The following is a 26,987-nucleotide window of genomic DNA, read 5'->3' as shown; positions in this document are numbered from 1 at the left end:
GAATACTAATTACAGGCCCTCATTGACATCTTGAATATGTACAATGGAGAAGTTGGTTATATCAGACTAGATCATTCTCAGCACAATTTCAAGATGACCCAGCAGGCCTTTATTGTGACGTTATGTATTAAAAATGACCTTTCCCATGCTTGGAGAAGTGCCTTGTGCCTATAACCCCAGCACTTGGGAAGTAGAGGCAGAAGAATCAGGAATTCAAGGCCAGCCTGGGCTACATGAGACCCTGTCTCAACAAAACCAGGGCTGCAAAGAGGGCTTGGTGGTTAAGAGCACGGGCTGGTGCTTTGCCAGAGGACCTAGGTTCAGTTCCCCACATCCATATAGCAGCTTACAGCCATCTATAACTCCAGTTCCAGGGGATCTGATGCCCTCTTCCGGTACACATGCAGGCAAAACATCCATACACATAACGAACAAACAGAACCCTCCCCCAAACAAGCAGGAAGAGCTTGTGGGAACAGCTCTGAGAGTTTAACACACATGTGCTACCTACAACAGTTTCATCCCCCCAACACCCCCAGTGCTGCGGCCTGCTGGTCTCACAAGCCCACATTCCTAAACCCACCCACCATGACAGGCCGTCCCTATGGCTTTGTCCTTCCCAGGGTGTGGAATGCTGTGTAATGAGATCATCTAGCACGGACTTGATGGAGAATGGCTGCTTTCACCCAGTGTGATGCTTTGAATTTCACCCAATCCTTCTGTTTATTAACTGGCAGTGATGCTTGTTGCTGAGGATGACTCCATTCTAGGGATGAGCACAGTCTGTTGACCCCATTCATCTGCCAGGGGACATCGGGGCCATACCTGCTTCTGATTGATGGAGCTTCTGTAAACATTTCTAATTGATTTATTTTTATTTTATGTGCATTGGTGTTTTGCCATGGGTGTCAGGTCCCCTGGAACTGAAATTACAGAACGTTGTGACCTGACATGTGGTTGCTGGGAATTGAACCCTGGTCCTCTGGAAGAAAAGTCAGTCCTCTTAACCACTGAGCCATCTCTCCAGCCCCTGAAAACATTTCTATACAGGCTTTGGGATAAGTACATGTTCTTCATTTTTTTTTTTCAAAGCAAACACCAGAAGTGGAATTGTTTGCCACTGGCTAACATTTACAAGAAGTAGTTGGCTTAAGTGGTTGTACTAGGTAGTGTTTATAGCGCGGCTGGATATGACAATTCTGGATGTTTCCCAAGCACTGGGCAGCACTGTTAGCAATCTTTTAGTCAGAGACATTTCACTGTGGTCCCAGCCTGCATTCTCCTAATGCTTGGCACTTCCGATCTTCCTTTGATGTATTTATTTGCTGTTGGTAAGTCTATTCTTGTCTTGAAGAAATGTTCTTGAAATATGACCCAGCAAAAAAGGCGAAAACAAAAAGGAAAAAGCTGTGTCGTGCAAACATAATCAGATGGCAGGTAACGCGAACTTCAGAGAAAAACTATGTGGGAAAGCAAAGTGACTAGGGTTGCTGGAACATTCAAAGAGGAGAGGAAAGTGAGAGGATTCAGTCTAACTTATTTCGAGATGACTTGTATAAAGATGTGCAGTGCTGGTAGAGAAAGACTCACAGAGAGTTCAGACCTAACAAAAACCTGAACTCTAACACCACCAACATGCCCGACCGACTTCTGCGGAGGCACGAGAGCACTTAGATGGAGGAGAGACACTTCTCCAACACATGTGGGAGCAAATGAACAGAGGAACAGGACTCTGAAGGCCCGGGCCTTACATCATGACTGAACTGCTCTGGGCTCCAGTACAAAGGGCCAGACCTTGGGAAAACGGTCAGCTAAAACCTCCAGTGCAGAGGGGGCAAAGCAAAGGCCCTCAGACTGACGCCCAGACATGGGCCACGAACACAACAGGACACGTGAGAGTCAGAAAACTCCCGCTCCGTGGAAGACCCTGTTAGAGGATGGAAAAAAACACCAAGGGGGGAAATATTTGAAAACCACAGGGCAATTAAGTACAATACCCAGATTGTAAAACCAACTCATGAGAAAACACCAAACTATCTAGGTAGGCAATGGGCATGAGACAAGCCTAAAGGAAGAATATGGCAAACGATGACAAGATGTCTCTGTAGGGGTGACATAAATGAACGCAGTTTGACATTTCATTACAAACCAATCAGAATGCCTAATAAAGAAAACATGTGACACCATCACATGCTGGTGGGGATGCACAGAAACCAGACCACTTACATACAGCTTGTGAGCTGAACATACAATGACCACATCGCCCAGGAACTGTTCTCTCGGCATGGGCCTCAGATAGATGGAGAGCTACTATTCACCCAATACCAGCTTCATAGCAACCAAAAACAAAACCACAAAACCACAGGTATCCCTCACAGATGCATAGCTCACCTGCAGTAGGCTATACAAAGTGATGCTGCTCAGTAGTACAACTGGCTACTGAATCACAGTTTTGTGATTCTCCCAAGAACAATGATGGAGGAAAAGAGCTAATCCCCAAAGGCTTACATGTTATATAATTCCATGTCTGGGATGAAAAAATTACTTAAAATGGAGCAGATTATGGTTGCTAGGAGTCAATGAAGAAACGGTGGTGAGAGTGAAGTGATTTTGCCTCATACAAGGACAGCCTAAATGAGTCTATGGTGATGGAAACTTTGCAGCCTAATGGTATCCATGACAACATCAACATCATCCTGATATGGTACTATAGCATTGCAAGCTGTTAAAACTGAAAAGAACTGGGTAGAAGAAGGGATCTTTTGGTATTATATCTTAAATCTGAATGTGTGGCTCTAATCATCTCAAAATAAAACAGTGAAAATGAGTACTTGCTTCTCACTTACCTCAGTGAAAATTCTGAGTTTTCTTCATTTGTTAGAACTTAGAACTGATGAGGTAAGTATATGAATATGGGTTCATAAGTACCATATGGATGTACCATATGGATGTACCACATGGATGTACAAAATTCTACATGAATATACTATATGATGTACCACATGGATATACCCATGTGAATGCACCAGAAATCCCAGAAGCAATCAGACATTCATAATTCAGCATGGAAGCCCAGAGGACACAGTAAATGATCCCAGATGATCAGAATAGAATTTTTTGGGTTCCCAATTTTAAACACAGAACTATTGTTTATGATGTTTGCTAAGCCTGATCAGCATATTACGGAGCTTTAATTCAAGCCATGTGAATCTTCCACAGTCATCTTAAGGTCAGTCATCTTTTTCAGCCACATGTGGCTTCTAAGATTTGAAGTATGTCTAATCTGAATATAAACGTAATATGAAGTATAAAATGTGCATTCAATTTTAAAATGCAAACTACCTTATTAATCCCATTTTTATATGTCTTTCATATATCCCATATATTGGGTAAAGTAAAAAAAAACAAAACTTTTTCTTTTCTGAGACATGGTTTCTCTCTAACAGCCCTGGCATCCTGGAACTTGCTCTGTAGCCCAGGCTGGCCTCAAACTCACAGAGATCCACCTGGCTCTGTCTCCTGAGTGCTGAGATTAAAGGCGTGAGCCACCAAACTGGACTGAAAAGATTTTTTGAATGAACTTTGACTACTCCTTCTTACTTTTCAAACATACAGCCACAGAGTCAGCATGGTGGTGGCCTGTGGTCCCTGGACTCTGGTCAGGACTGGCCTAACAGGCAAAAACAGGCTCAGAATGAATTTCAAGCAAGCTGCCCGAGTTGATGAACTTTGTGATGGATGAAGAACAGGGAAATCACAACTTCAGGAACAGACTCGATGTTAGTTAGAACCAAGTCAAGTTCCCAGCTGGGTCGCCTCAGACCCCAGATTTGCTGAAAAGCACTGAAGGGTGGAAGTGGAAAACTCCAGGAAACAGCCAAATGTATTGACTAAGATGAAATTCTACTTTACAGCTGGAATAATTTAGAGGCGGCTGGAAGGAGTCTCCACATTCAGGGAAACAAAACGTCATTTTTACAAATTGAAAACAAGAACTGGAGCAGATTCTTGTTTGTGACAAGCCTACACGTTCTCTTTCTGCCTCTGCCAGCACAATTAATTCAGGCCAGATGGAAGGTTCCAGTAGAAGGAGACACATGTTTTTAAAGTTCTTCCTGGCATAGCAGGATATATTAAAAGACAGGCGAGAAATCCTCCCTGGTGCCACTTTAAAACACCACTCAGGTCAGGTGTGGTGGTGCATGTCTTTAATCCCAGCACCTAGGGGGTGGGGGTGGGGTGGGGAGAGGGTGGGGGGGTGGGCAGAGGCAGAGGCAAACGTATCACTGAGTTGAAGGCCAGCCTGGTCTACAAAGTGAATTCCAGGACAGCCAGGGCTACTCTGCCTCAAAACACACACACACACACACACACACACACACACACACACCACCCAAAAGCACCTGGGCAGAACCTTTATGGAGGGAGGGCATTGCCGGACACCCCACCATGTCCTCCCTTCACCTTTATCAGGGGGCCTGCTAGACACCCCACGGTGTCCTCCCTTCACCTTGCTCTAGCACTTATATGACAAGCTTGAAAAGATACTGGGAAAGTCATGGCCAATGCCATGAGCAACTCTGAAGTCCTTTTCGGCAGGAATGGGGCCATACTCACCATGACCCCACATCTTTCCACAGTGCTCCTCAACTGCTGACTCGTAGTGCTCTCTATGCACTGAGGGGCTTCCCACACCCCGCTCCTGGGTATGGTGTCACGAGGCTGCCTGCATTCTTCTTAAGAACAATGTTGTGAACAAACCATATCCATGCTGAGCCAGCACAAACACTTCACAAATATTCCTGAAGTAACTCCTGCCACTGTATTTTGCAGTGCCCTCCTTCCAGCGCCCCCCCTGCTACAATACTGCTATTACTCATATTAGTATTTGTATCCGTACCAGCACTGCTCCCAGAGCCGACACTGAAGAGGGACTACTCCACAAGACGTAAACACAGCCTATAAAAACCCAAGTAAAAGCTGCGGGTGCTTGTGTACGCCTTTAATCCCAGCACTCCGGAGGCAGAGGCAGGCGGATCTCCAAGAGTTGGAGGCCAGCCTGATCTATAGAGTAAGTTCCAGGACAGCCAGAGCTGTGATACAGAGACACCCTGTCTTGAAAAAACAAAAAACAAACAAATAAACAAAAGCTGCTGTGAAGCATTCTGAGAAGGCCACAATTGTACAGGGGACTCACACAATAAGATACACTTGTGCAGCAAACACAATACTTCTGTCAACACAAGCCAGACCTAATACCAGCATGTGAGCAACAGGAAGGGGAAATACCTAATACTAACTTTTCTTGCTTTCTTAAAAATGAGGAGGGCCTTGAGGGCAGTGACTTGGCTCTCTTTCTTGTAGAAGGTTCTCCAGAGTCTGCAGCCATACCTCTTCCCTCTGCTGACACACGTGACTTGGCTTGACTGCCAGTTTTAACTATATTTACAGCAGGTGATAAATAACAGACTCGATAGTATATAATTTATAGATGAAAATCAAAAACCATGTACCTCCAACCAAACACTGGCCCCATTTCTGTGTTTCTCCATAAGTAGTAAACTGGTTTCCTCCAGAATCAGCCCATTCCATTTTTAAATCCATTATAGAATATTCTTTTTCTGAGTTATGCGCTGTTTTCCTCTACGTTTACTTATCTGTTACACTTATGTGTTCTAATTCCTTCTAGAAACCCAAAGGACAAGGCAAGCTCTTTTTCTATGACAATCCCCCCAAGTCCTCAGTGAGCTGTGATGTCCCAGGCAGGATGTGACCACGCCCACAGCAGAGGCAGGACGTGACCACGCCCACAGCAGAGAACCCTGTGCTCACACAGAGGAAACCTCTCCAGCACAGATGCGCTCTCTTCTCACTAAGGTCAGAGTCGCTTAGCAGGCGACAGCAAGTCCAAGGACGTTCCAGATCCTCTTACATGTTCGTACAGCTTCTTCTTGAAAGCTACCCTCTGCACTGCGCGTTCACACATGATCTCCAGAATGCGTTCCGCCAAACCCACGGTTCTCATACAGTGGTGGATTCTTCCGGGTCCAAGGCGGCCTTGGGAAATTTCAAACCCCCTGCCTTCACCTGTGAGAAGGCAAAGAGAACATGAAGACGGCCCAGCCAGTCCCTTTTAGCTACATGAATTCTAGGAAAAGCTGAGCTGCTCTTACTATAAACAGCTTTCTGGTGAGGAAAGAGACAATTTTGCAACAAAGTTCATTATGATGTAGGGGAGTCTGTCCCCTGAGTCAAGTATCAGCTGCTTTATTAGTGCCACAACAGCTGAAGTGCCGTCCCCGCCTTAGGAATCTAGTCTAGAAAAGAAAGGACCTGGCTAAGAGTGACACAGTGAGACAGGGAAGGCCAAGGAGGGACAGTCTGTCCTCCGCTGTAATCCCGGGCCTGTCAGGGGAAACGAGAGGGAAACCCACTCTTTGAAGGTTCGGGAGGTTTCCAGTAAATGGAAAGATGGAGTCATCTCAGGCATGTAGTGAACATTTAAACTTGTATTCTATTTATTCTCTCTTGGATCTGAATTCAAAGAAAGTATTGACATTTTCTTAAAACTAGTAGGGAGCCCCGACCATGCCTTTAGAAAAAGCATGTTGCTCTGAATTGGATAATGTTGGTATTCAGCTATGTTTCCAGCTGTTATAAAATATAAAGTATAAGTTTTACATAAAATATAAAATTCTCATTTAACATTCAGATAAAACCGTATTATCCTAGATAAGAAAAATATACAAAAGGAACATTTTCCTTGATAATTGGAATAAGATGGGAAGTTAAATTAAGACTGTATATCTTTTCTAGCTGCAGACCTGGGAACAGGAATACACATTACTGGGGTGTGTGTGTGTGTGTGTGTGTGTGTGTGTGTGTGTGTGTGTGTTAAATACTCACCAAGTATTAAATTGGTAGCAGGAACTCGCACACGATTAAAATGGACCTCCCAGTGCCCACCATGTACATTATCTACAAAACAGAAATAATTTAGAATCCAAAATGAGTTGAGCAAAGAAGTCATAGGTAGTGACTCTGCTATACAGTATAATTAATTATCCAGTGAAAGGAGCATTTCAAAGACGATTATATTGCGGACATTCCAGGGTAGAACTCAGACCTCAGCCCACAGCACTTGATGCTACAGCACACTCAACTGATGGAGTTAGAAGAGGTCTCAGGAACTATTTGATAGATGTTTTTTAATCTGTCATCTGAAGCCGCAAGGCTCTGGAAATGGAGGACCAGGTTCCACGGCACACATGTACATACCTGTGACCCAAAGGTCAGTTGGTTTGGGAGAAAAGATTAAAAAAAAAAATCTAAAAATTCAAAACAGGTGCTGGGGAGGCAGCTCAGCTGGTAGAGGGCCTGCCCAGTGCCATGAAGACCTGGGTTCAAATCCCCAACACCCACATAAATCTCAGGGATGCTTACGGACATCTGCAGCCATAGCAGTGGTAGAGCAGAGACAGGCAGAGCCTGAGCTCTGTTTCCTGAGGACAACCTACCCTTTCCACAGCATAAGCAACGAGGCAGGATGCTGTGCTGCCCCAGCCCACTTCTTACCTGCTCTGTCCGGACCTTCCCTAGCACCCCGAAGAGCTGATGGGGCCTGAGGGACTCCTAACTGCACTGCTGATTCCCTTTAGTGTTTCCACAGGCGCCATCTTCCTGCGTGCGATGCACGGGCTTGTTTACGGAGTACTTACCCAGGTAGCCAAACACTGGCAACGGCCTTATTAGTTCTACTCCAGGTGTGTCCATTGGAACAAGAATCATGCTGTGTTGTTTGTGTCTGCACAAAAGAAAAGCAGCATTAGGGACACAAAGAGCTGAAATGACTTATGAGCTCACACACGTAAGGACGACTGGAATGGTAAGCGCATGAACCACATACTTAGCCCGGTCTGCCCCGGGCTGTGATCTGGAAGAGAAACAATGATTCAAAAATGAAGGGGACCCGAGGCTCCTCACTACTCAACCATGGTAAATGACAGCTGCCATCCAAAATTAAACATTTTAAGACAATTGCCTTTAATACGCACGTCCAAAGGCTTCCACATTTCAGACAACTTCGAACAGTTAGTTTTATTTCTCTCTCTCTCTTCTACAGTACCAATGACGGAACCAAGGCCTTGGACATGACAGGCAAAATCTCTACCACTGAATAATGAAAATTTCAATTTATCATCACTTTATCTAAATATCGTTCGAGATTCACGAACACTTTATCCTCATCCCCCTCCTCCGGTTGGGTCTCACTGTGTAATTCTGGGTAAGTTCTGGCCTGGAACGTGCTGTGTGGAGCAGGCTGGACTTGGCTGAGCCTCCTGTCTCCATCCCCTCCTGAGTACTGAGGTCACTGGCCTGCACTACTAATGACCTCAGCCGCTCTTGCTAAGGGCACAGCTTCACTCCCTAAATTGTGTCCCAGATAGATTTTGAAAGCAAAAACACTTGGGATGCAGATATACAACATTAATCACTAGCATATCTTATACTATGGTAGGATGCCCACATGGTACATTTTAAGTGAATAAATGGACATAAAGAACACCTGGCTGAAAAGCCGGGCGGTGGTGGCGCACTCCTTTAATCCCAGCACTCGGGAGGCAGAGGCAGGTGGATCTCTGTGAGTTCAAGGTCAGCCTGGGCTACAGAGTGAGTTCCAGGAAAGGTACAAAGCTACACAGAGAAAAACCAATTAAAAAAAAAAAAAAAGAAAGAACACCCACCCACTCTTTCACGGCCCTCTTCATCAGAACCGCTTTATTACCTGGATACAGAAGCAGCTTCCGTTCTTCCCAAGACAATTGCAATTTTACACTTGGGATTCCCAGCTCCTAAGACCAGGAGAAAATGAGCAGAGTGAACAAAGAGAAAGCTCTCATTTCACATTTCACTCTGAAGGTTCAACTCTCTTCAAGTTTATTTCTGGCCAAAAAAGGGGAGACAATTATTTGATTCATTACAATGATAACACTTTGTACATGCTGTCCATCATTTAAGAAGAAGAATTAGGCAAGGACAAGATTGGACTCCATCAATGAAAACTGCTGTGCCAAAGAAAACAGATGTCGAAGCAACATGAGACAGCTGTGATGCTTGAGACAAATGAGGCCTTGCTCTCATTCATGCCACTTAAGCATTAACATGCTGGAAAGGCTGTGAAATGTTCTTAGTCTGATGTAATATCTTATAGGCTCTGATCCCATCTTTAGATGGTGGGGTTATTTATTGGTTTACTAAGGGTAAAACCAGACAACATAAAGTTATTCTAACTTGAATATAAAATCTTATTTTATCACACTTTAGGATTTGTGAGAATTGCTCCTTTGGACCTTGCAAAAGCACACTGAAGGGCCAATGAGATGAGTCAGATGTGCAGCCGAGACTGGCAAAGTGAGTTAACGTGGTCCTGCAAGCTGTCTTCTGACCTCCATGTATGCGCTACAATACCACACACACACACACACACACACACACACACACACACACACACACACGAACGCACGCACGCACGCACGCACGCCCTCACACAATGCACATACACACATTCACACACACTTATCTGTATGCATTTGCAAATAAGTGTAATTCTTACAAAAGCAGATTTTGTAATTCTATATACCTGGTCCTTTAAAGAGCTCCCAACTGACTGGCTTTCCAATCACATAGCACAAAAGAACTGTGTCAGATGGCCGGCCACATCTCTACCAAGTCTCAGATGATCAGATTCTCTTTTCTGACTTTTTTTTATACAAACAGAGTTCAATAGATTCAGAATAAAATAAATATGTAGTGAGACATGTAAGAAATTACATGAAATAGTTGAAACAATTCATAAAATTCCAGGAGATGGAGAGGCAGCCTGTATATTTAGAAGGGATTTAAAAGGCATATCAACCAACAGTGACTTTTGGACCTCACAGGGATCCCAGCTTGATGCATTGAACAGAGAGTATTAGTGGCAATTGTTAGACAATTGGACATTTGTACTCACTGGATCCGTTACAGCCTTTAGTAGCTCGGGTGTGCTAATGGTATTGTGCTCACATTTATGAAGGGCCCTTGTTGAGCCACATACTAAAACATCTGTGAAGGAAAGGATGCGGCATCTGGGATTTACTTCAGAATGATATGGGGAAAAGGAGGAATGGAGACAAAGCAAGACAGGCTGTGAACCGGAAATTGTTAAGTTTCAACACTTTCAAAACCAATCTCGAGAGAACTGCCATGTGCAGCAGGGTCACGAAGGAGAAGTGAGATGCTGCCGTGGGGGGCCTCAGGACAGCAAGGGGAGACTGTCCCGGGAAACAGCTGCTCTACCTCCTCAGACTGGGGAAGACTGGGAGAGGATGCAGAGAAGAAGCTAAATGGGAGAAAGATGAGGGAACAGAAGAAAAGGCTTGGAAGGTGAGGGTGCCATGGGGGGGGAGGCAGGGCTTGGAAAACTGATGGTGCCTGGGTGGGGTCTTAGGAAGATGAGGGTGTCATTAGAGGGGGGAGGCTTGAGAAGGTGAGGGTGCCATCAGAGAGAGGGAGGAATTGGAGGCAGTCTGCTTTTCACACCAGCACTTTCGTCTGAAATGCCTCACACTGGGACTGTGGCTCTGGAGAAGCAGCAGGATGATGTGGGTACATCCCTGCACCTCTTGCAGGATTTCAATCTAACTGAGGAGACACCAGGGAAACAGGACACTATACCCCAGAAACAACCCACAAATGAAAACTGAGCTGACAGCTTTCCTAAAAACAGTCTGGAAGGATTCAAAATGGCAGAACAGTGTCTGCCTCCCAGCACTGTTGAGATTCCCACAGAAATAAAGATGTAAAAATACAATGAAGGCAAAACTGTAGAGAAAAGGGAACAGAGGAAGTGAAGCAGGATTGGGGTGTTGGTGGTCACAGAGAAGAGAGATTCCAATGATACCTGGGAAACAGGGGAGGGCAAGAACACCGGGGAACTAGAGAGAGACACCAGTGTCCTGCAGAGGGACAGGACAAGGAGGATGTGAAGGTGCTCAGAGACTTAACTAGGGAAATAGAGTGATTTGTATTCTCATAAGAATGATAGGCTGGAGGAGGGAAGTACTGAACTCACTATCTGGAAATCAAAAGAAGTCATTCTGACACTGAGGGAAGTACTGAACTCACTATCTGGAAATCAAAAGAAGTCATTCTGACACTGGGAGGCTGGAGTCCAAAGCCATGAGCCGACCCTAAAAGGGATCTCAGAGCTGCTCCAAGAGCTTTGTTATGGAATCCTACACAGAAAAGAAATGTGCCTGGGAAATAATCAATGACAGAAACAGAAAAAACCCCAACCAGTTGCCTCCTTTTCTCATATGAATAAATGTAACATTTCAAAATATCAGTAATAAAATGTGGAAATCCTAAATGGTTTCAGAGAGAATAAAACAAGGCACCTGAGAGAAAGGAGGGCAGATCCTTCAGGTCCTTTTCACAAACTGCAAGGGATAATGGATGAAAAGAAGATCATGACCAGAATTCTATACCTATCTAAACTATCAGTTTTTTATGAGTGAAGAATAAACATACACATCAACAAGTAAGATTTGACAATTTGCCTAGCATGCATATTTTTCTCAAAGAGTTAAGAAAATATTCAAGCAAAATAAAGGAACAAGGAAGCCAAAACATTCAAAAATAGTCTATCTCAGGGAAAGTGATACATGTGGATCCCAGAATAACCACACTGACATGTGCCTAGAAAATAATTAGTCTAGACTGGAAAAGAAATACTGATGTTTCTAAAGGTCTCCAAAAAAGAAAGTCTGTTATAGTATAATTCTTTTGTACACTGTGAAAGTGTGTCTTTGCCAAGGCACCTTCTGATTGGTTTAATAAAAGAGCTGACTGGTCTATAGCTGAGCAGGAAGAGATTGGGCAGGAGAGCCACACTAGGAGGATGCTGGGAAGAAGGGCGGAGTCTGAGAAGTCTTGGGCCAGACGCAGAAGAAGCAACATAGGAAGTTCATAGATGAGGTAAACGAGCCTTGGGGCAGCACATAGATTAATAGAAACAGGTTAATTTAAGTTGTAAGAGCTAGTTAGCAATAAGCCTGAGCTATAGTCAAGCATTTATAATTAATAATAAGTCTCTGAGTGGTTATTTGGGGAACTGGCTGACGGGAAAGAAAACTCTGCCTACAAAAGTCAGTCTGCAGAATTAAAGGAGCATGTGCACAAGTCGGGGCTTGATAACAACAAATGATTTGATTAGAAAATAGCAGTTAGAAACTCTGAAAAATATCTGGTGTACACATGAACCATGGCCCATATACAGGACAAACTATAATGCGGAATGAATTTAAGTGTTAGGAAAGTTGTACTAACGGACTGCAATGGTAGAAAAGCTCTTTGGAATAGCCAGGAGGTTTACACTGCATCACTACAGAGGCATGGAATAGCAGGATACTCACACCAATGCTGAATAGTCCTGACCGCAGTGAGTGCTCTGTACTGGATTTCAAAGTTCAGGGTCACCCTGGGTCAACTGTGAGTGTGGTCATGGAGAGTAAGGGGCAGTAAGTGTTAGTGACCTTGGCCATGCACAGGAAGATGCTGTAGTTAACATGGGGACAATGGAAGGAAAGGATAAAGGGTAGAAAAGAAGTGAAAGAACTCATAATCTTGCATGACAAAGTGGAGCTCAAGGAGATGCTGTTACACAAGGATGTGGAGCCCTAAAGCTCATGTATAGCTGACACTTTTAAACTGGAATAATACTAAAATGCAATGCGATACAACACAAGCAGCCGAATTGCCACTGTTCCAACTGGAGGGTCGATGATGCTGTCTGATTGTGTAGATGGGTTTAACAGGTCTTTCTTTGGACTGTCAGCTCCCGAATAATAACATGGAGACTTTTTGTTAAGTATGAAAGCTTGGCCTTCTCTTAGGCTTGTTCCCAACTGACTCTTAAAACTTAAATTAACCCGTTTATATTAATCTACATTCTGCCACATGGCTTGTTACCTCTCCTCCATACTGTACATCTGACTTCCTCTGCGTCTTGCTGGCCAATTCCCACCTCTCGAATTTTTCCCCAGGTTCCTCTCTCTTTCCCCAGAAGTCTCACCTATCCTTTCCTGACTAGCTATTGGCCATTCAGCTCTTTATTAAACCAACCAGAAGACGCCTTAGGCAGTGAGGAAGGATGCATCTTCACACAGTGTGATCAAATACCCTGCAATAGATGGGAATGAGGGTAAAGCTGGTCCGCTTGAATCAGAATGGAAATGAGAAAGCTGCCACTGCTGTCCCCAGGGCATGGCACTGCCATGTGCTGGGGTGGGGATGAGTGGGCTGGGAGATCTTCTCTTCTTTGTTACCATTTCAACTAGACAATAGGAACTTAAAAAAACTATTAACAAAACCAAGCTGGGTGTGGTGCCACATGCCTGCTATCCCAGCGCTTGGTGGGGGTGGGGTGGGAGCTGAGATGGGAGGATCCTGAGTTCCTAACTAGAGTGGGCTACGTGGTGAGATTCTCTTCAATATTCCCCCACAAAAAAGATGAAAGCAAACAAAAGTCTACCATCTTATAAACAAATTATAGATTCCAACTAGGAGAGGGAGACTAGATGTGGTTTTCATTTTTCTCTTTCAAGTTTCCTTTAATCTGAACATAAAATCCACAAACAGTGGGGGAAATCATTTCCTGTTACAGAGGAGCACTCCCTCACTTACATGTAATTTTGTGTAATTGCAGAAATCCTATGTGTACACTCTGCCCAGGGAAATATTTAAATGGATTTTAAAAACACAAAATAGCTTTCCTCCATGAACGGGAAGGCTTGGAGAAGAAGGCTGAGAGCGTAAAGTGAGTGACGACTCATTCTCAGGCTGGCATCAAATCAAGGGCACACCTCGCCTGTACATGACTCACAGCTCCACGTCTCCAGAGCCACAGTCACCGGAACTGTCCGAACGTGCAGTCACAGATGTGCACACGTGACTTCCATGGGTGACTAGAAAGGGAGGTGCCTTCTAACTGGAACAGGAAATTTAAAAAGCAAAACTGGCCAAACAGATGTTGTTACACTATTACTTGGTAACAAATAGGTTAAGCAAAGATTTCTCTCCCATTTTCCCCCAAACACGTGACTTATTGTATTTGCAACATTATCTTATTACTAAATCCAACTGTTTCAAATAGAGTGAAATGGAAACTATTATGTTAAAACGGGATGCATGTTTTTCATTAAAAGAAAAAGACAAGCATTTGCCCAAGTGTAGATGAGAAAAATGTGAGGTTCCTGAAATAAAACACGGTTGCTCTGCCTCAACAGCCTGCTGTGTTAGTGCTGGCCGCACACATACAGCAGGGCTGACCACACTTGCTCTGTGTCAACCGTTGCCATGGTCTAAACGGTAAACGTCCTCTCCTGGCCCCTGTGTTAATAAAGGGACTGTGGCGGGGGGAGCACTAACGGGAGGCAGCGGAGCCATGGGAGGTAGGCTTTAGACACCAAGTCATGTGGGATGTGCCTGGAGAGGGGACCACGGGGCTCCAGTCCCGTCTTCTTCCTTGTTCACCTCACGGTTATGGCTAAGTGTTTTGCTCTGCTATCTCCCTGCCCACCCCTATACCCCTGTACTCCTGCACCCCTGCACCCCTATACCCCTGCACCCCTGTACCCCTGCACCCCTCCCCATTGCCACTCAGTATCTGCTCCAGGGGTCCAGAGCAACAGGGCCATCTGGTCATGGAGCAGAGTCTCTAAAGCCATGACCAGAAACAAACCTTTCTTCATTGTTTATCAGCTCCGGCCTCAGCTTAGTGACAGACAGAGGACCAGCAGAACCAACAGGAAAGAGGAGTTTGAATATTTCTGGCCTTTGTTATAAATGGCAGTCTCTCTTTCATTGTGGATCTTAGCTATAATTCCTTATCTGAAACTATTCAGCTGAGAGACTTTCCCCGCTTTGTTTGCCCAGACTCTGGCATCACATGAAGTTATGCTTTTATTTTAAAAATTATTTTAAAGTGTGTGTGTGTGTGTGTGTGTGTGTGTGTGTGTGTGTGTGTGTGTTGCACATGACTGCAGTGCAGGTGCCCACAGAGTCCAGAGGAGTCAGATCCCCCTGGAACAGGTGGTTGTAAGATGTGGGTGATGGGAATTGAATCCCAGGCCTCTGGAAAAGCAGTTTGTATTCTTAACCACTGAGCAATCTCTCCAGGCCCCATGTGGCCATGCTTTCATTCTTAGAAATTACAGAGTAAAACTTGTTAATATAATGGCTCACTCTTGAATTCTTCAATAATATTTTTCTAGTTAGAGCCAGTACCTAGAGGCCCACAAGCTGAAAGGCTGATTCTCCATGCCCCATACAACACACTACCTCCTCGGTGAGCACACTGCTGATCGGGACACACTGACATGATTTTCATTGCAAATCTTATCAGAGGCTGAAGCCTTCAAAAGTGCGACCTGTGCTGGAGATATGGCTGGGGTAGTGGGGACTGAGGGGGGCGACAAGGGGGTGGGCAGAGTGCTAGCTTAGCTTAGGTTCAACTCCCAACTCTGCATTAAAGTAAATAAATAGAACAAAACTGGGAGTGGCGGTACAGGCCTGTAATCATAGCACTTGGGAGGTAGAGACACAAGGATTGCAAGTTCAAGGTCATCCTAAGCTTCATACTGAGTTCAAGGCCAGCCTGGGCTACATGAGACCATGTGTCCATAAAATAACCAAGCACAATCTTCTCCAGCACCCCTGGAACTCACAACCCTCTTTCCTTACTATTTAGAATGAGAATTTCCCCCGATGTTTCCTAATACCATGCTTTTCAGAATGAAAAAGATATAGGCACTTCCTCATCTAAACCCTCAATAGATCACAGATCAATTTTAAAGAAACTAAAAACATCTGGCAAACAATTCTTTAATTTTGTCTCATCCATTAACACATGGACAATAATTTGGATTCTAAAATACAAAACAGCTAACTTGGCTCTTTTGCTGATTATTAAAGTAGAGGAAGTCAAGGGGAACACACAATTGTCAAAACTTTAAATATTTTGCAATTAACCTGGCTGATTCAGAAGAATGAGATGCAAATCCTCATAAATACATCATCTTCCTCAAGCTCCAGGCAGAACTTGGTAGGGGCAGCAGCTGGAACACCCTTCTAGAAAAGAGAATCCCTCTCTTTTATGTGTTTTAGTTATTGAACAGGATACAGAAGGTCAGAAATGAGACAGGCAAGAGGAAATGCAGAGACCAGAGAACACCCCAGCATATCTGGGGTCACAGGCCTTGTGAATGAAAACAGGTGCCCCAGATAAGGATGTTTGTTCTCGACACAGACAGACTCTGTACTGCAAGACTGTTGAAGCCCAGCACCCAGTCAGACTACAAATTCTGTCCCCTCCTTCGTGCTTGCTCATGAGCTTAACTTCACAGGCTCTCATTTCAAACTGAGCTCAATCAAAGCTCAGTTTCCTACAGAAGGAAAGATGACGGCCAGAATGATCAAGACAGCTGTGTATGTGATCTGAGCAATCCAGAGAGGGATGTAAACACATGGTACCACACACAGCATAGCCAGCTACCAGAGAGGTCTCGAGGCCATTTCTTCTACCAAAACGGACTTGCTGGAGTGAAAGCACTTACATTGACTTTGGCTTCAGCTCTAATATCAATGTTTCAAATTAGGATAAAAACATTATGAGTGAAGAACCTTCTTACAATAAAATTCCCACTCCGAAAAGCTTATCATCCAAAACCATGATTAAGGGGAAAATTATCCATTGTGTTTTCTCAGAACTCATGCCATTTCTAATAGGAAAGTAGACCTCGACACACGCTAAACCATCCTTAGAAAGACTGATGCTTAATAAGTGTTAAATGCTGCTGTAAATGGATCAAAATGAACTCCAAATAGATTAGCGTTGAGGTTTTCAAAAAATTTACAGAATCATCCTACAAACAACAGTGAAAAATAATATTCATAGATCTTTGGATAAGAATTTTAAAATTTAAAACTATAAATGAGGCTGAGTGTGCTGGTGTGTACCTGTGATCCCAGTGCTTGGTTGATGGAGGCAGAGGATCATGAATTCAATTCCATCTTTGGCTACATACTGAGTTCAAGGACAGCCTGGGCTACCTGAGAACCTGCCTCAAAATAAAAACAAAAAACAACCAAACAAAAAACCCAACCCAATCCAAACCAAACAAAAAACATCCAGGCATGGTGGCACATGCCTTTAATTCCAGCACTTGGTAGGCAGAAGCAGGTGGATCTCTGAGTTGAAGGCCAGCCTAGTCTACACAGTGAGTTCCAGGACAGCTAGGGCTATACAGAGAAACCTTGTCTCAAAAAAAAAAAAAAAAAAAAAAAGAAAAGAAAAGAAAGAAAGAAAGAAAAAGAAAAACCAAGAAAGATAGAATAACAACAAAAAAAAAAACAACAAAGAAAATCCCACAAAACTATAAATGAAAGTAAAAGATCAAATTATTTGCCAATATAAAGTTATTTTATATTGGCCGGGCGGTGGTGGCGCACGCCTTTAATCCCAGCACTCGGGAGGCAGAGCCAGGCGAATCTCTGTGAGTTCAAGGCCAGCCTGGGCTACCAAGTGAGCTCCAGGAAAGGCGCAAAGCTACACAGAGAAACCCTGTCTCGAAAAACCAAAAAAAAAAAAAAAAAAAAAATAAAGTTATTTTATATTAAGAAATAAAAGAAAATACCAAAAAATTGAAAAAAATATTTTAACATTTTCAACAAAATATTTTAATATCTCCAGTATTAATATTTAATTTAAAAAATTAAAAAATATTTTAATATCAACTATTAAAAATAGCTGAGAATCAGTATAAAGATAAGCAAAGGACAAATTTACAGAAAGAATAGATAAGAAATAAAGAGACTTTTCCAGCATTTAACTTTATCAGTCCCCCAAATTAAAAGCAGAACAAAGCAGTGATGAAATACCAGTTTGCAGTTAAACGTCAAAGGAATATTTAGAGCAGCTGATGGTCAGAACTTCACATGGGGCTGGCGAGGCATGGGAGAACATAAAGCGTTACCACACGAGTCCATTGTCAGGCTGTAAGGAAACGGGCACTTCCACATATTGCTGGGGGAAGAACAAAGCAAAGCCATTCCTAAGGAACACAACCTGGCAATACCCACCAAGACTACAGACTCATTCAGTCTCTGGCCCTCCCACCCAACCGCTGCCATCATTATTTATCCTGTAAATATGGCTGTCCCTCCACGCAATGGCAGGGACGTGAGACTATCCACTGCAGTAGTATCACTGTGAAGTGCAAGAGGACTGTGGAAATGTGCTGTGCTATGGCCACAATCTAGGCCTCTAGGGGGCTATGAAAGCTTTCTCTGCACCAACATGGAAGGACTCAAGATTACCAACACAAGCAAATCATACTATCTTTGGCATAGAAGACAAAGAGATAATGTCTATACACCTCATTATAGTCTTCAAAGTTCCCAAGATTAAGTTCATCTTCTCACACTATCTACAAACATATCACTCTGCAATGTGGTTTATAACACTAAAAATATATAAATTTCCCAAAGAAATAATAAGGCAAATTATGGTAATACATGCAATAAAATATTACTTCTACTGAAACTCATTGATGGTGAGTTTAGATAAAGGTGCATTTTCCTTAAGCTAAGAGTGACATTAAAAACTCATAGAATATGAATTAAACATGTAATGTGGACACTAAAAAAGAAGAGCTAAGGTTATCTAATTAATGCTCAGAGCACAGCCCAACATCAATGGTGTTCTAGGTGACAGACAATGTAGCATATAGTTTAGTCATACATCCATCACCAGGCAAAACAGTACCACCAGCAGAGCCAGAAAATGGATGCAGACAGAGAGAGATTTGGGGGACCAAAAGGCATTGCTATGCTAAGACAAGAGAAAATTGTTTACAGTCCATTTGAAGAAAATGAGAATCAAAGATTCTAAGAAGAAATGGAAGAGAGATTAAGGGGCGGGGGGGAATCCCAACAGAATAAACATCAAGTACTCTGAAAGTTGCCCACAGTGGGTAAAGCTTTTCTCCAGCAGCCTCTCAATTCCTGTGACTACTATTTCTCTCTTCCTTATCTATCTATCTATCTATCTATCTATCTATCTATCTATCTATCTATCTATCTATCTATCTATCATCCATCCATCCATCTATCATCTACCTAACTACTCTCCATCTACCTATTATCTATCTACCTATTATCTATCTATCTATCTATCTATCTATCTATCTATCTATCTATCTATCTATCTATCTATCTATCTATCTATCATCTATCTATCTACTTACCTACTCTCTATCTACCTACTCTCTATCTACCTATCTAATATCTATCTACCTACTATCTATCTATCTATCTATCTATCTATCTATCTATCTATCTATCTATCTATCTATCTACCATTTATCTACCTACCTACCATCTATCTGTCTGTCTGTCTATCTATCTATCTATCTATCTATCTATCTATCTATCTATCTATCTATCTATCATTTGCTGTTCGGTTTGAGTCAGGCTGTCGCTGTGTAGTCTAGGTGGGTGTTGAACGTGTGATCCTCTTGTTTCAACATCCAGAGAGCTGGGATTACAAGCCTGAGCTACCACACCCAGATACTTTTCATATCTTGTCAAATTTCCCGTTACCACTAAGTCTAGTTGTGTCTGGAGAAGTAAAAGCACACATAGCCAGGGCTCTATTCACCATGACTCACACACGGTGGAACTCAGCACACCGGGCCAGAAGCACCAGCTCAGTCCTGGTGCCCTTTATGTCCTGAGGGCTTAAGCTTGAAGAAAATGATTATTTTAATTCAAAAGCTGTAAAGATTATTATAAAATTACAACTGGTTCACAAGACAGGAACCCAATTCATAAGAAAATAAGTAGTTTCTTAGGGTAAACAAGGAAATGGAGGAGATATATTTAAGCATACATATAGCAATATTAAGACTGCATGACAGGTAGCATCGTGGAATACCAGAAATGTATTTGTTCTTCATGGCAGAACTGAAGTCTACTGTGTATATATGTACACATATCATATATTTTCTCCTATTCTCTTCCCCTACCCTATTTCCCCTTTCTTTAGACAAGGCCTCATATAGCCCAGGCCAGTATGGGCTAAAGCACATGTGATGGGATTACAGATGTGAGTCAGTATACCTTGTTTACATGGGACTAAGAATTGAACCCAGGGCTTTCTGCCATGCTAGGCCTGTACCCTGTACTTACCAGCTGAGCTACATCCCTAAGCCTACATTGCCTTTACCTGTTCACGGATGTACTTGTATCTCCCTAGTAAAACTGTACTAGCTTGGGGCTGGGGAGATGGCTCAGCAGTTGGGAACACTGGCTGCTTTTCTAGAGTTCAATTCCCTGCACCCAAAACCCACATGGCAACTCACAACTGTAACTCCAGTTCCCGCAGATCTGACTGCAGGTGTGGCACACAGACATACACCAAATACCCACAAACATTAACAAAGAAAACAAAGGGCACCAGCACCTGTGCAGAAGCACGGATTATGCGCCTCTGTTAGTAATTTCTCATTCAGTAACTTCAGTTCTGAAAACTGGCTATGGTTGAATGCATAGGCCACGGAAAATGGCAAATGGCACGAATCTCGTGGTAAGCTGGTTTAGCCGCGTGCAAATGATGCTTCCTCAAAGAGAGGTGGTGAGGTAGAAGGAGATGCTGCCTCCCTTGACCTCCAGACGTACACTGGGGGAAATAAAGATGAAGGCAGATATGACTGAGTCTCTTTTTGCATGAATCAACATAGAGGCTGTAACAATCACTGAGAGCACAAAAATGCTTGGGTCTAAAATAAATTCTGCAGGTGGGCACCTAGGCTAGCTTTGCATGAGAAAATGAGGCGATACTATGCAAACGTGAGGTGAGTCGAGTTCAAATAGGGCAGGGAGACCAATTCTACATTCATCACTTCCTTCTCTAACACGCATTTGTTTGGCAGCCTGGGAAAACAGCCTCTCCACACAGAGGATTTTTGAAGGTTTGTATTTGGCCCTTGATGAAAAGGTTCTAAGAAAAACAAGAGAAAGCCACAGAAAAAGCCACACTTTGGATCCCAGAGAGAGAGAGAAGACTACAGTGAGCCAGGACCCTGCTTAAGTCAAGCATGAAACTGTGCTGTGCGGAGTATGAAAACTGTAAGTTCTGCTGTAAGTGCCTGACGGGGACTTTGGAGCTTCATCTTACATAATTTGGTTTTCAAAAGGATAGCTTTCTGGTAAAATCGTTTTAGTTTTCTCTCTTAGTAACTTTCTCAAGTATTTCTGCAGCTCCCCTAGCGGGCCTGTGGCCCCCGGCTGCCCTCAGTGTCCCCTCTGGGCTGAGCAGGTTGCCCAGCCGCAGACCTTCTCTTCTCCCCCTCAGCTGAGTGGAAACTGACAATCCTGCAGTTTGGGAGCCAAGCTGGAACTCCTTCCATCTGTATCCAGACATTTAAGAATTTGGACGGACTCCACAGGAAGGTTTTCCAGAGCACTTAATCAAGTACTCCGGAGGTTACATTTCAGGAAAGCTCTCTTGGATCCAAGATAAAGGCGGGGTGTAAAAAGCGAAAACAAGAGCGGCCTGACTCAGAGGTCCTTTGGAATCCTCCTCACTCAAGACTGCGCCTCTCCCAGCTGAGACAGGTTGGTTCCTTCTTTTTATTTTCTCCTTTTGACCTGAATATGTGTTTTTGATTTTTTTTTTAAGCCCACAAGATTTTGCATTTTTATCTTAGTCGGGGATGAGGGACTTGATGCATGAGAGTTTAAATATGTACATGTGCCAAAATAGCTATTTAAGAATATCTCTACATTTTAACCTCAAGTAAAAATATGGATATATCAAGAAGAAAACATTATTTTCATACCATTGCTGATTTGTCAGGGAGCCAATAGGGTTTACCAGATCATTTCTTTCTGATCTTTACAATAAATATTTTTTTTTGTCTTGAAAACAACTTAAAAGTCTTCCTATATATCTGCAGAAGGGTAATTTCTGCAGATAACTCTCTATTTCTATTCTGATTTTCTTATACTGTTGGGAAGTCAACTTTTAAATACTTGTCCTTATATTTTATTTGGCTCTGTTGCTCTTTATCATCAAGTTCAAGATTTCTGTGATAACAGAACAAAGTCATGTTGTGTTAATAATTAATGCAGAAGCCATGGAGGCTACAGGAGGCTTCCATTGCAGCTTCTACACCACCTTTAATGACAAAGGAGTCACTGCAGACTGCTGCTGCTTGCTTTCTGCATGATAGGAAAAATCCCTGGGAAGTACCTTCCCTAAGGGAGCACCTTCCCTAGGGGGCATTTTTCCTGAGGAGCACCTTCCCTCAGGAGCACCTTCCCTGAGCGGCACCTTCACGTTATTCATTCAGAGATGAGCTAGCAAGTCAAAGACCTCTTTTGAAACTGAATGTTCTTTCCTGTACTGTTTTGAAAATACTGTTTTAATGACTGATTCTGTAAGACTAGCGATTCTTTGAAGGACAAAAATGGCCAACCAAGATAGAGAAGCTAGAAAAGAAAAGGTAATAAAAACACTGAAAGCCATTATAATGTTCATATTAATATTTGTGAATTCAGTGCAAGCTTGTCTTGGCACACGGCAGTGCTATTAGCCAGTGTGTGCTTCCTGAGTTGAGACAGGAGACTCCTAACATATCCTCCATCCATTCTGCAATAACAGCTTTACATGTGTCGACAAAACCTCCAGAACCTGACAAATACTTAATGAACAGCTAGGGTGTACCTGGTATGCTAATAAAAGCTTCAGTCACAACCAGAAATCAAAGTGCTCAGACTTCAGAGAACTTAGAGCTGGGAAATACATTTTCTCCACAGGATGGAGTCATATCCTTGATCGAGGGTGAATCTTCTGGGGAGGAAAAACCCAAACTAACTTACTCTTCAGGGGAGGGCAGAAAATGGTGCTGGAAAAAGGGACAGGGACAATGGTGGAGCTGCACATCAGAGCAGAGTGTGCTGACCAACAGCTGGCAACTCAGCATACGACTCTCTACTGTGTGGGGAGGGGGAGCGCAGAGGCGGCAGGAGGGAGCCTGGGACACCACTCTGAGGACCCCGTGTTGGAGTTTTCTCGGGAAGTGAAGTGCTTCCGGTACAGAGCTAAGCAGTAGACTGGCAAGTCAGAGGTACAATACTGACGGCACTAAGGATGGTTTTCACAAAAAGTTGGTGAGCAGGATGAAGAGCAGTCAGATTCCAGCCAGGAAGACAGCGCAGTAAGGGTGTGTGTGTGTGTGTGTGTGTGTGTGTGTGTGTGTGTGTGTGTGTGTGTGTGTACACCAGCACGCATGCGAACAAACAGGAGGGCCACAGTTTGCACAAGACCACAGACTGCAAGAACAGGAAAATTCCAGACCCGTTTTCTGAATATGCAAACCAGGTGTGGGGGCTCACACCTGTAATCCCAATACTGGGGAGGCTGAGGCAGGAGGTTTACTAACTTGAGCTACAGAGTAAGATTCTGTCTCAGAAAACAAAAAAACAAATAAAAATAAAGCAAGCAAGCAAGAATGAACGAATTTAGAGACCAACTGGAAAACAGGGATCCAGGTAGGTGAGAAGTCAAGGACAGTGCCAGTTCTCAGCTTAGAGGGACCAGAGGACACAGGCAGTAACAGGCTTGGGAGGCAAGCTGACTGAATGAGGCTTCCCCGTAGAAAAGTAAACCAGTAATTCTCTATGCAAATGCCAAGCTAATCTATTTAAATGAAAATTATAGTAACACTAGAATAAAAAATTAAAATATTTCTTCTTAAAGCAAAACAACTTATTTTAATTTATTGTAGATATATTCCACAAGACTTGAGGTATTTATAAAAATTACAACATTTCTTCTGCTCTTTGATTAAATTTTATATTATGAAAGCCAGACTAGGTAGATGGCCCTGTGGTTAAAGTGCTTGCTGCGAAAGTGTGAGGACCAGGGTTCAGATCCCTGGCAGGCATGTAAATGAGGGGTGGGCACGGCAGCCCACCTACAGCCCCAACACTCAACAGGGAGAGGACGGATGTGTGGACCATGCTGGCTAGTCAGAACAGCTCTGCCGCTGAGCTCTGGGTTCAACTGAGACCTCACCTCAACAAATAAGGTAGAGAGTAATCTAGTGACTCCTAATGCCAACTCCAACCTGTAGATACATGCACACACATGTGCCCTCACACCTACACACATGAAAACACACACACATGCATGCAGACTACATGCACAAATACAAACAAAAAAACCCACAAAACAAAACAACTCATATTTACTTAAAAGTGTTCACCTTTACCTAGGATTTAGTAACTAAGGGAATCCCTCAGGATATTGTCTGTTGGCCATGGACAAACGCCAGTTCCTGCCTACAGACTCATAAGAACAAAGGATGCAGAAATTGAGTCAATGTGGTTCCCATTAAAGTTGTCAGAGTGAGATCCACAAGCTGTTCTCTAGAGGAAACACACACCACATGCTGGGCAAAGCTGCTTCTTTTTAAGCAATGCTGAAGTGAGTGTCTTATGTTCTTCCTGCCATCCAGCTTGGTGCCATGGCTCTGGAGCAGAACCAGTCAATGGAATACTACTATGAGGAAAACATAACGAATGGTACTTATGACTACAGCCAGTTTGAATCGGTCTGCATCAAAGAAGAGGTCAGGCAGTTTGCAAAAGTCTTCCTCCCCGCCTTCTTCACGATAGCCTTTATTACTGGACTGGCAGGAAATTCCATAGTTGTGGCAATTTATGCCTATTACAAGAAACAGAGGACCAAGACAGATGTGTACATCCTGAATCTGGCTGTGGCAGACTTACTGCTTCTGGTCACGCTGCCCTTCTGGGCAGTTAATGCAGTTCATGGGTGGATTCTAGGGAAAATGATGTGCAAAGTAACTTCGGCCCTGTACACGGTAAACTTTGTCTCTGGGATGCAGTTCCTGGCCTGTATCAGCATTGACAGATACTGGGCAATCACGAAGGCCCCCAGCCAATCAGGAGCGGGGAGACCCTGCTGGGTCATCTGTTGCTGTGTGTGGATGGCTGCCATCTTGCTGAGCATACCCCAGCTGGTTTTTTATACTGTGAATCAGAATGCAAAGTGCACTCCCATCTTTCCCCACCACCTAGGAACACCCCTGAAAGCATCCATTCAGATGCTGGAAATCTGCATCGGCTTTGTGGTTCCCTTCCTCATCATGGGGGTGTGCTATGCTATCACTGCCAGGACGCTCCTCAAGATGCCAAACATTAAAAAGTCTCGCCCCCTCAAGGTCCTGCTCACGGTGGTAGTAGTTTTCATTGTCACCCAGCTGCCGTACAACATCGTCAAGTTCTGCCAAGCCATAGATGCTATCTTCTTGCTGATCACCAACTGCACCATGAGCAAGCGCATGGATGTTGCCATCCAGGTCACAGAGAGTATCGCGCTCTTCCACAGCTGCCTCAACCCCGTCCTGTATGTCTTCATGGGGGCCTCTTTCAAAAACTATATCACGAAAGTGGCCAAGAAATATGGATCGTGGAGAAGACAGAGACAGAACGTGGAGGAATTTCCTTTCGACTCTGAGGGTCCTACAGAGCCAACCAGTTCCTTTACCATTTAAATATAAAATTGCTCTCTGCTTTTTGCTTGCACACACACACACACACACACACACACACACACACACACACACACACACATACGAGAGATGCTTCTTCCTCAGATAAACTATTTGTGTTACACTGAGACTCAAATGTCCAACACTAGACTGTTGTTGCAATGTATAACAAAGAAGGAGCAAGGGGTGTGGGTATGAGGAACACAGACGCCAGAGAGTAAACAGCAAACGGCAAAACGCGGAAATTCGAGTTAATGACAGGAAAACAGCATGGCAGAAAAGCATTGTGCTATAAACAGGAAGGCTTGGTGGTGGTGGGCTGTTTCGCATCTTGACTGCAGCGGTGGCTACTCAAATCTAGCTGTGCCCCACGTGACTTTCAACTCCCGGATTTTGATAGCAACTGTAATTATGTAATATAAAACCTTGGCTAATGAGCACCTGAGACCATGCCGTGTGGTAAGTCTCTGGGTAAGGAGCACCCAGGACCGTCCTGTACTGTCTTTGTAACTTCCTGTGAGTAAACAGCAACTTCAAAATAAAAGGTTAAAAAAAACCGTCATGCTGTGAGTCAAGTGATCTAAAAACAATGAATAAACTTGTGCTAAGAAAAATTTATAATTATTTATAATGATCTAAGTTTTAATAAGAATATTTTTTCTGCAAAATTCCAATGCTTAAATAATCACAAGAAAATTTACTCTATTTTTTCTATTTCTTAATTTATAAGTGATTTTATAAGGCATATGTAGTGGTATTTGTTCTGCCCATGACCTTGGGTTATAGGGCCTGAAGGAGGTGGTGCTTCTTGCCTTCCTACGTGACCTCTTAAAGATCACTACAGACATAAGCAAGAATGGCAATTCTCCCAACCCTTAAAAAAAAAAGGCCAAACCCATAAACTTTCCTGAGATGTTTACACATTCCAGTAAGTGCCTACACATGCGATTTGCTTTGATGGTATCACCAAAGAAAACCATCCAAATACATGCTGTGTTCATTATGCATATTTGGGAGGCACACCTTAAAAATCATAGTTATTTAGAGTCTAATTTTATAACTTTCTAAAGAACTTCCCAAGGTATGTTGGCCTATTACTGAGAACTGATTAGTATAAAACTTATTTTTCATTTAAACATGCATATTTTAGGCAATAAAATAAAGACCACATTTATTATTCTTTGCTGACACGTGCTAAGCCTATGTTCTACCACCACTGACCTACACCCCAGACTTACAAATTACCTTTCCTCTGGGTACCGTTTCTAAGTGTGATAGTGTTTCAGAGGCTGAGTTTCAAGCTGT

The 26,987-nt window shown here is 43.3% G+C and overlaps 2 protein-coding genes across 2 annotated transcripts in view; one reads left to right on the top strand and one right to left on the bottom strand.

Moving 5' to 3' along the window:
• Acad11 (acyl-CoA dehydrogenase family member 11) overlaps window positions 1-26,987 on the bottom strand; it is a 72,880-nt gene that overhangs the window by 6,450 nt on the left and 39,443 nt on the right. The window contains exons 14-17 of the mRNA XM_076576941.1: window positions 8,786-8,852; window positions 7,719-7,804; window positions 6,907-6,978; window positions 5,933-6,087 (exon numbers count right to left, since the gene is read on the bottom strand). Coding sequence (XP_076433056.1) covers window positions 5,933-6,087; window positions 6,907-6,978; window positions 7,719-7,804; window positions 8,786-8,852 — 380 coding nt within the window. The remainder of the gene's footprint in view (window positions 1-5,932; window positions 6,088-6,906; window positions 6,979-7,718; window positions 7,805-8,785; window positions 8,853-26,987) is intronic.
• Ackr4 (atypical chemokine receptor 4) lies at window positions 6,349-26,230 on the top strand. The gene is made up of 4 exons (XM_076576944.1): window positions 6,349-6,486; window positions 21,033-21,228; window positions 21,455-21,717; window positions 24,624-26,230. Exon 4 carries the CDS (start codon window positions 24,633-24,635, stop codon window positions 25,683-25,685), a length of 1,053 nt encoding a protein of 350 aa, XP_076433059.1. The 5' UTR covers window positions 6,349-6,486; window positions 21,033-21,228; window positions 21,455-21,717; window positions 24,624-24,632; the 3' UTR covers window positions 25,686-26,230.

Source organism: Peromyscus maniculatus, chromosome 7, assembly GCF_049852395.1.
Source record: "Peromyscus maniculatus bairdii isolate BWxNUB_F1_BW_parent chromosome 7, HU_Pman_BW_mat_3.1, whole genome shotgun sequence".
Taxonomy (NCBI): domain Eukaryota; kingdom Metazoa; phylum Chordata; class Mammalia; order Rodentia; family Cricetidae; genus Peromyscus; species Peromyscus maniculatus.
The sequence above is the reverse complement of the archived record's forward strand: the minus strand, read 5'-3'. Positions and strand labels throughout refer to the sequence as shown.

Bases quoted from the DNA above. Each gene is read 5' to 3' on its own strand.
- Ackr4 (XM_076576944.1), top strand. From the start codon at position 24,633: ATGGCTCTGGAGCAGAACCAGTCAATGGAATACTACTATGAGGAAAAC.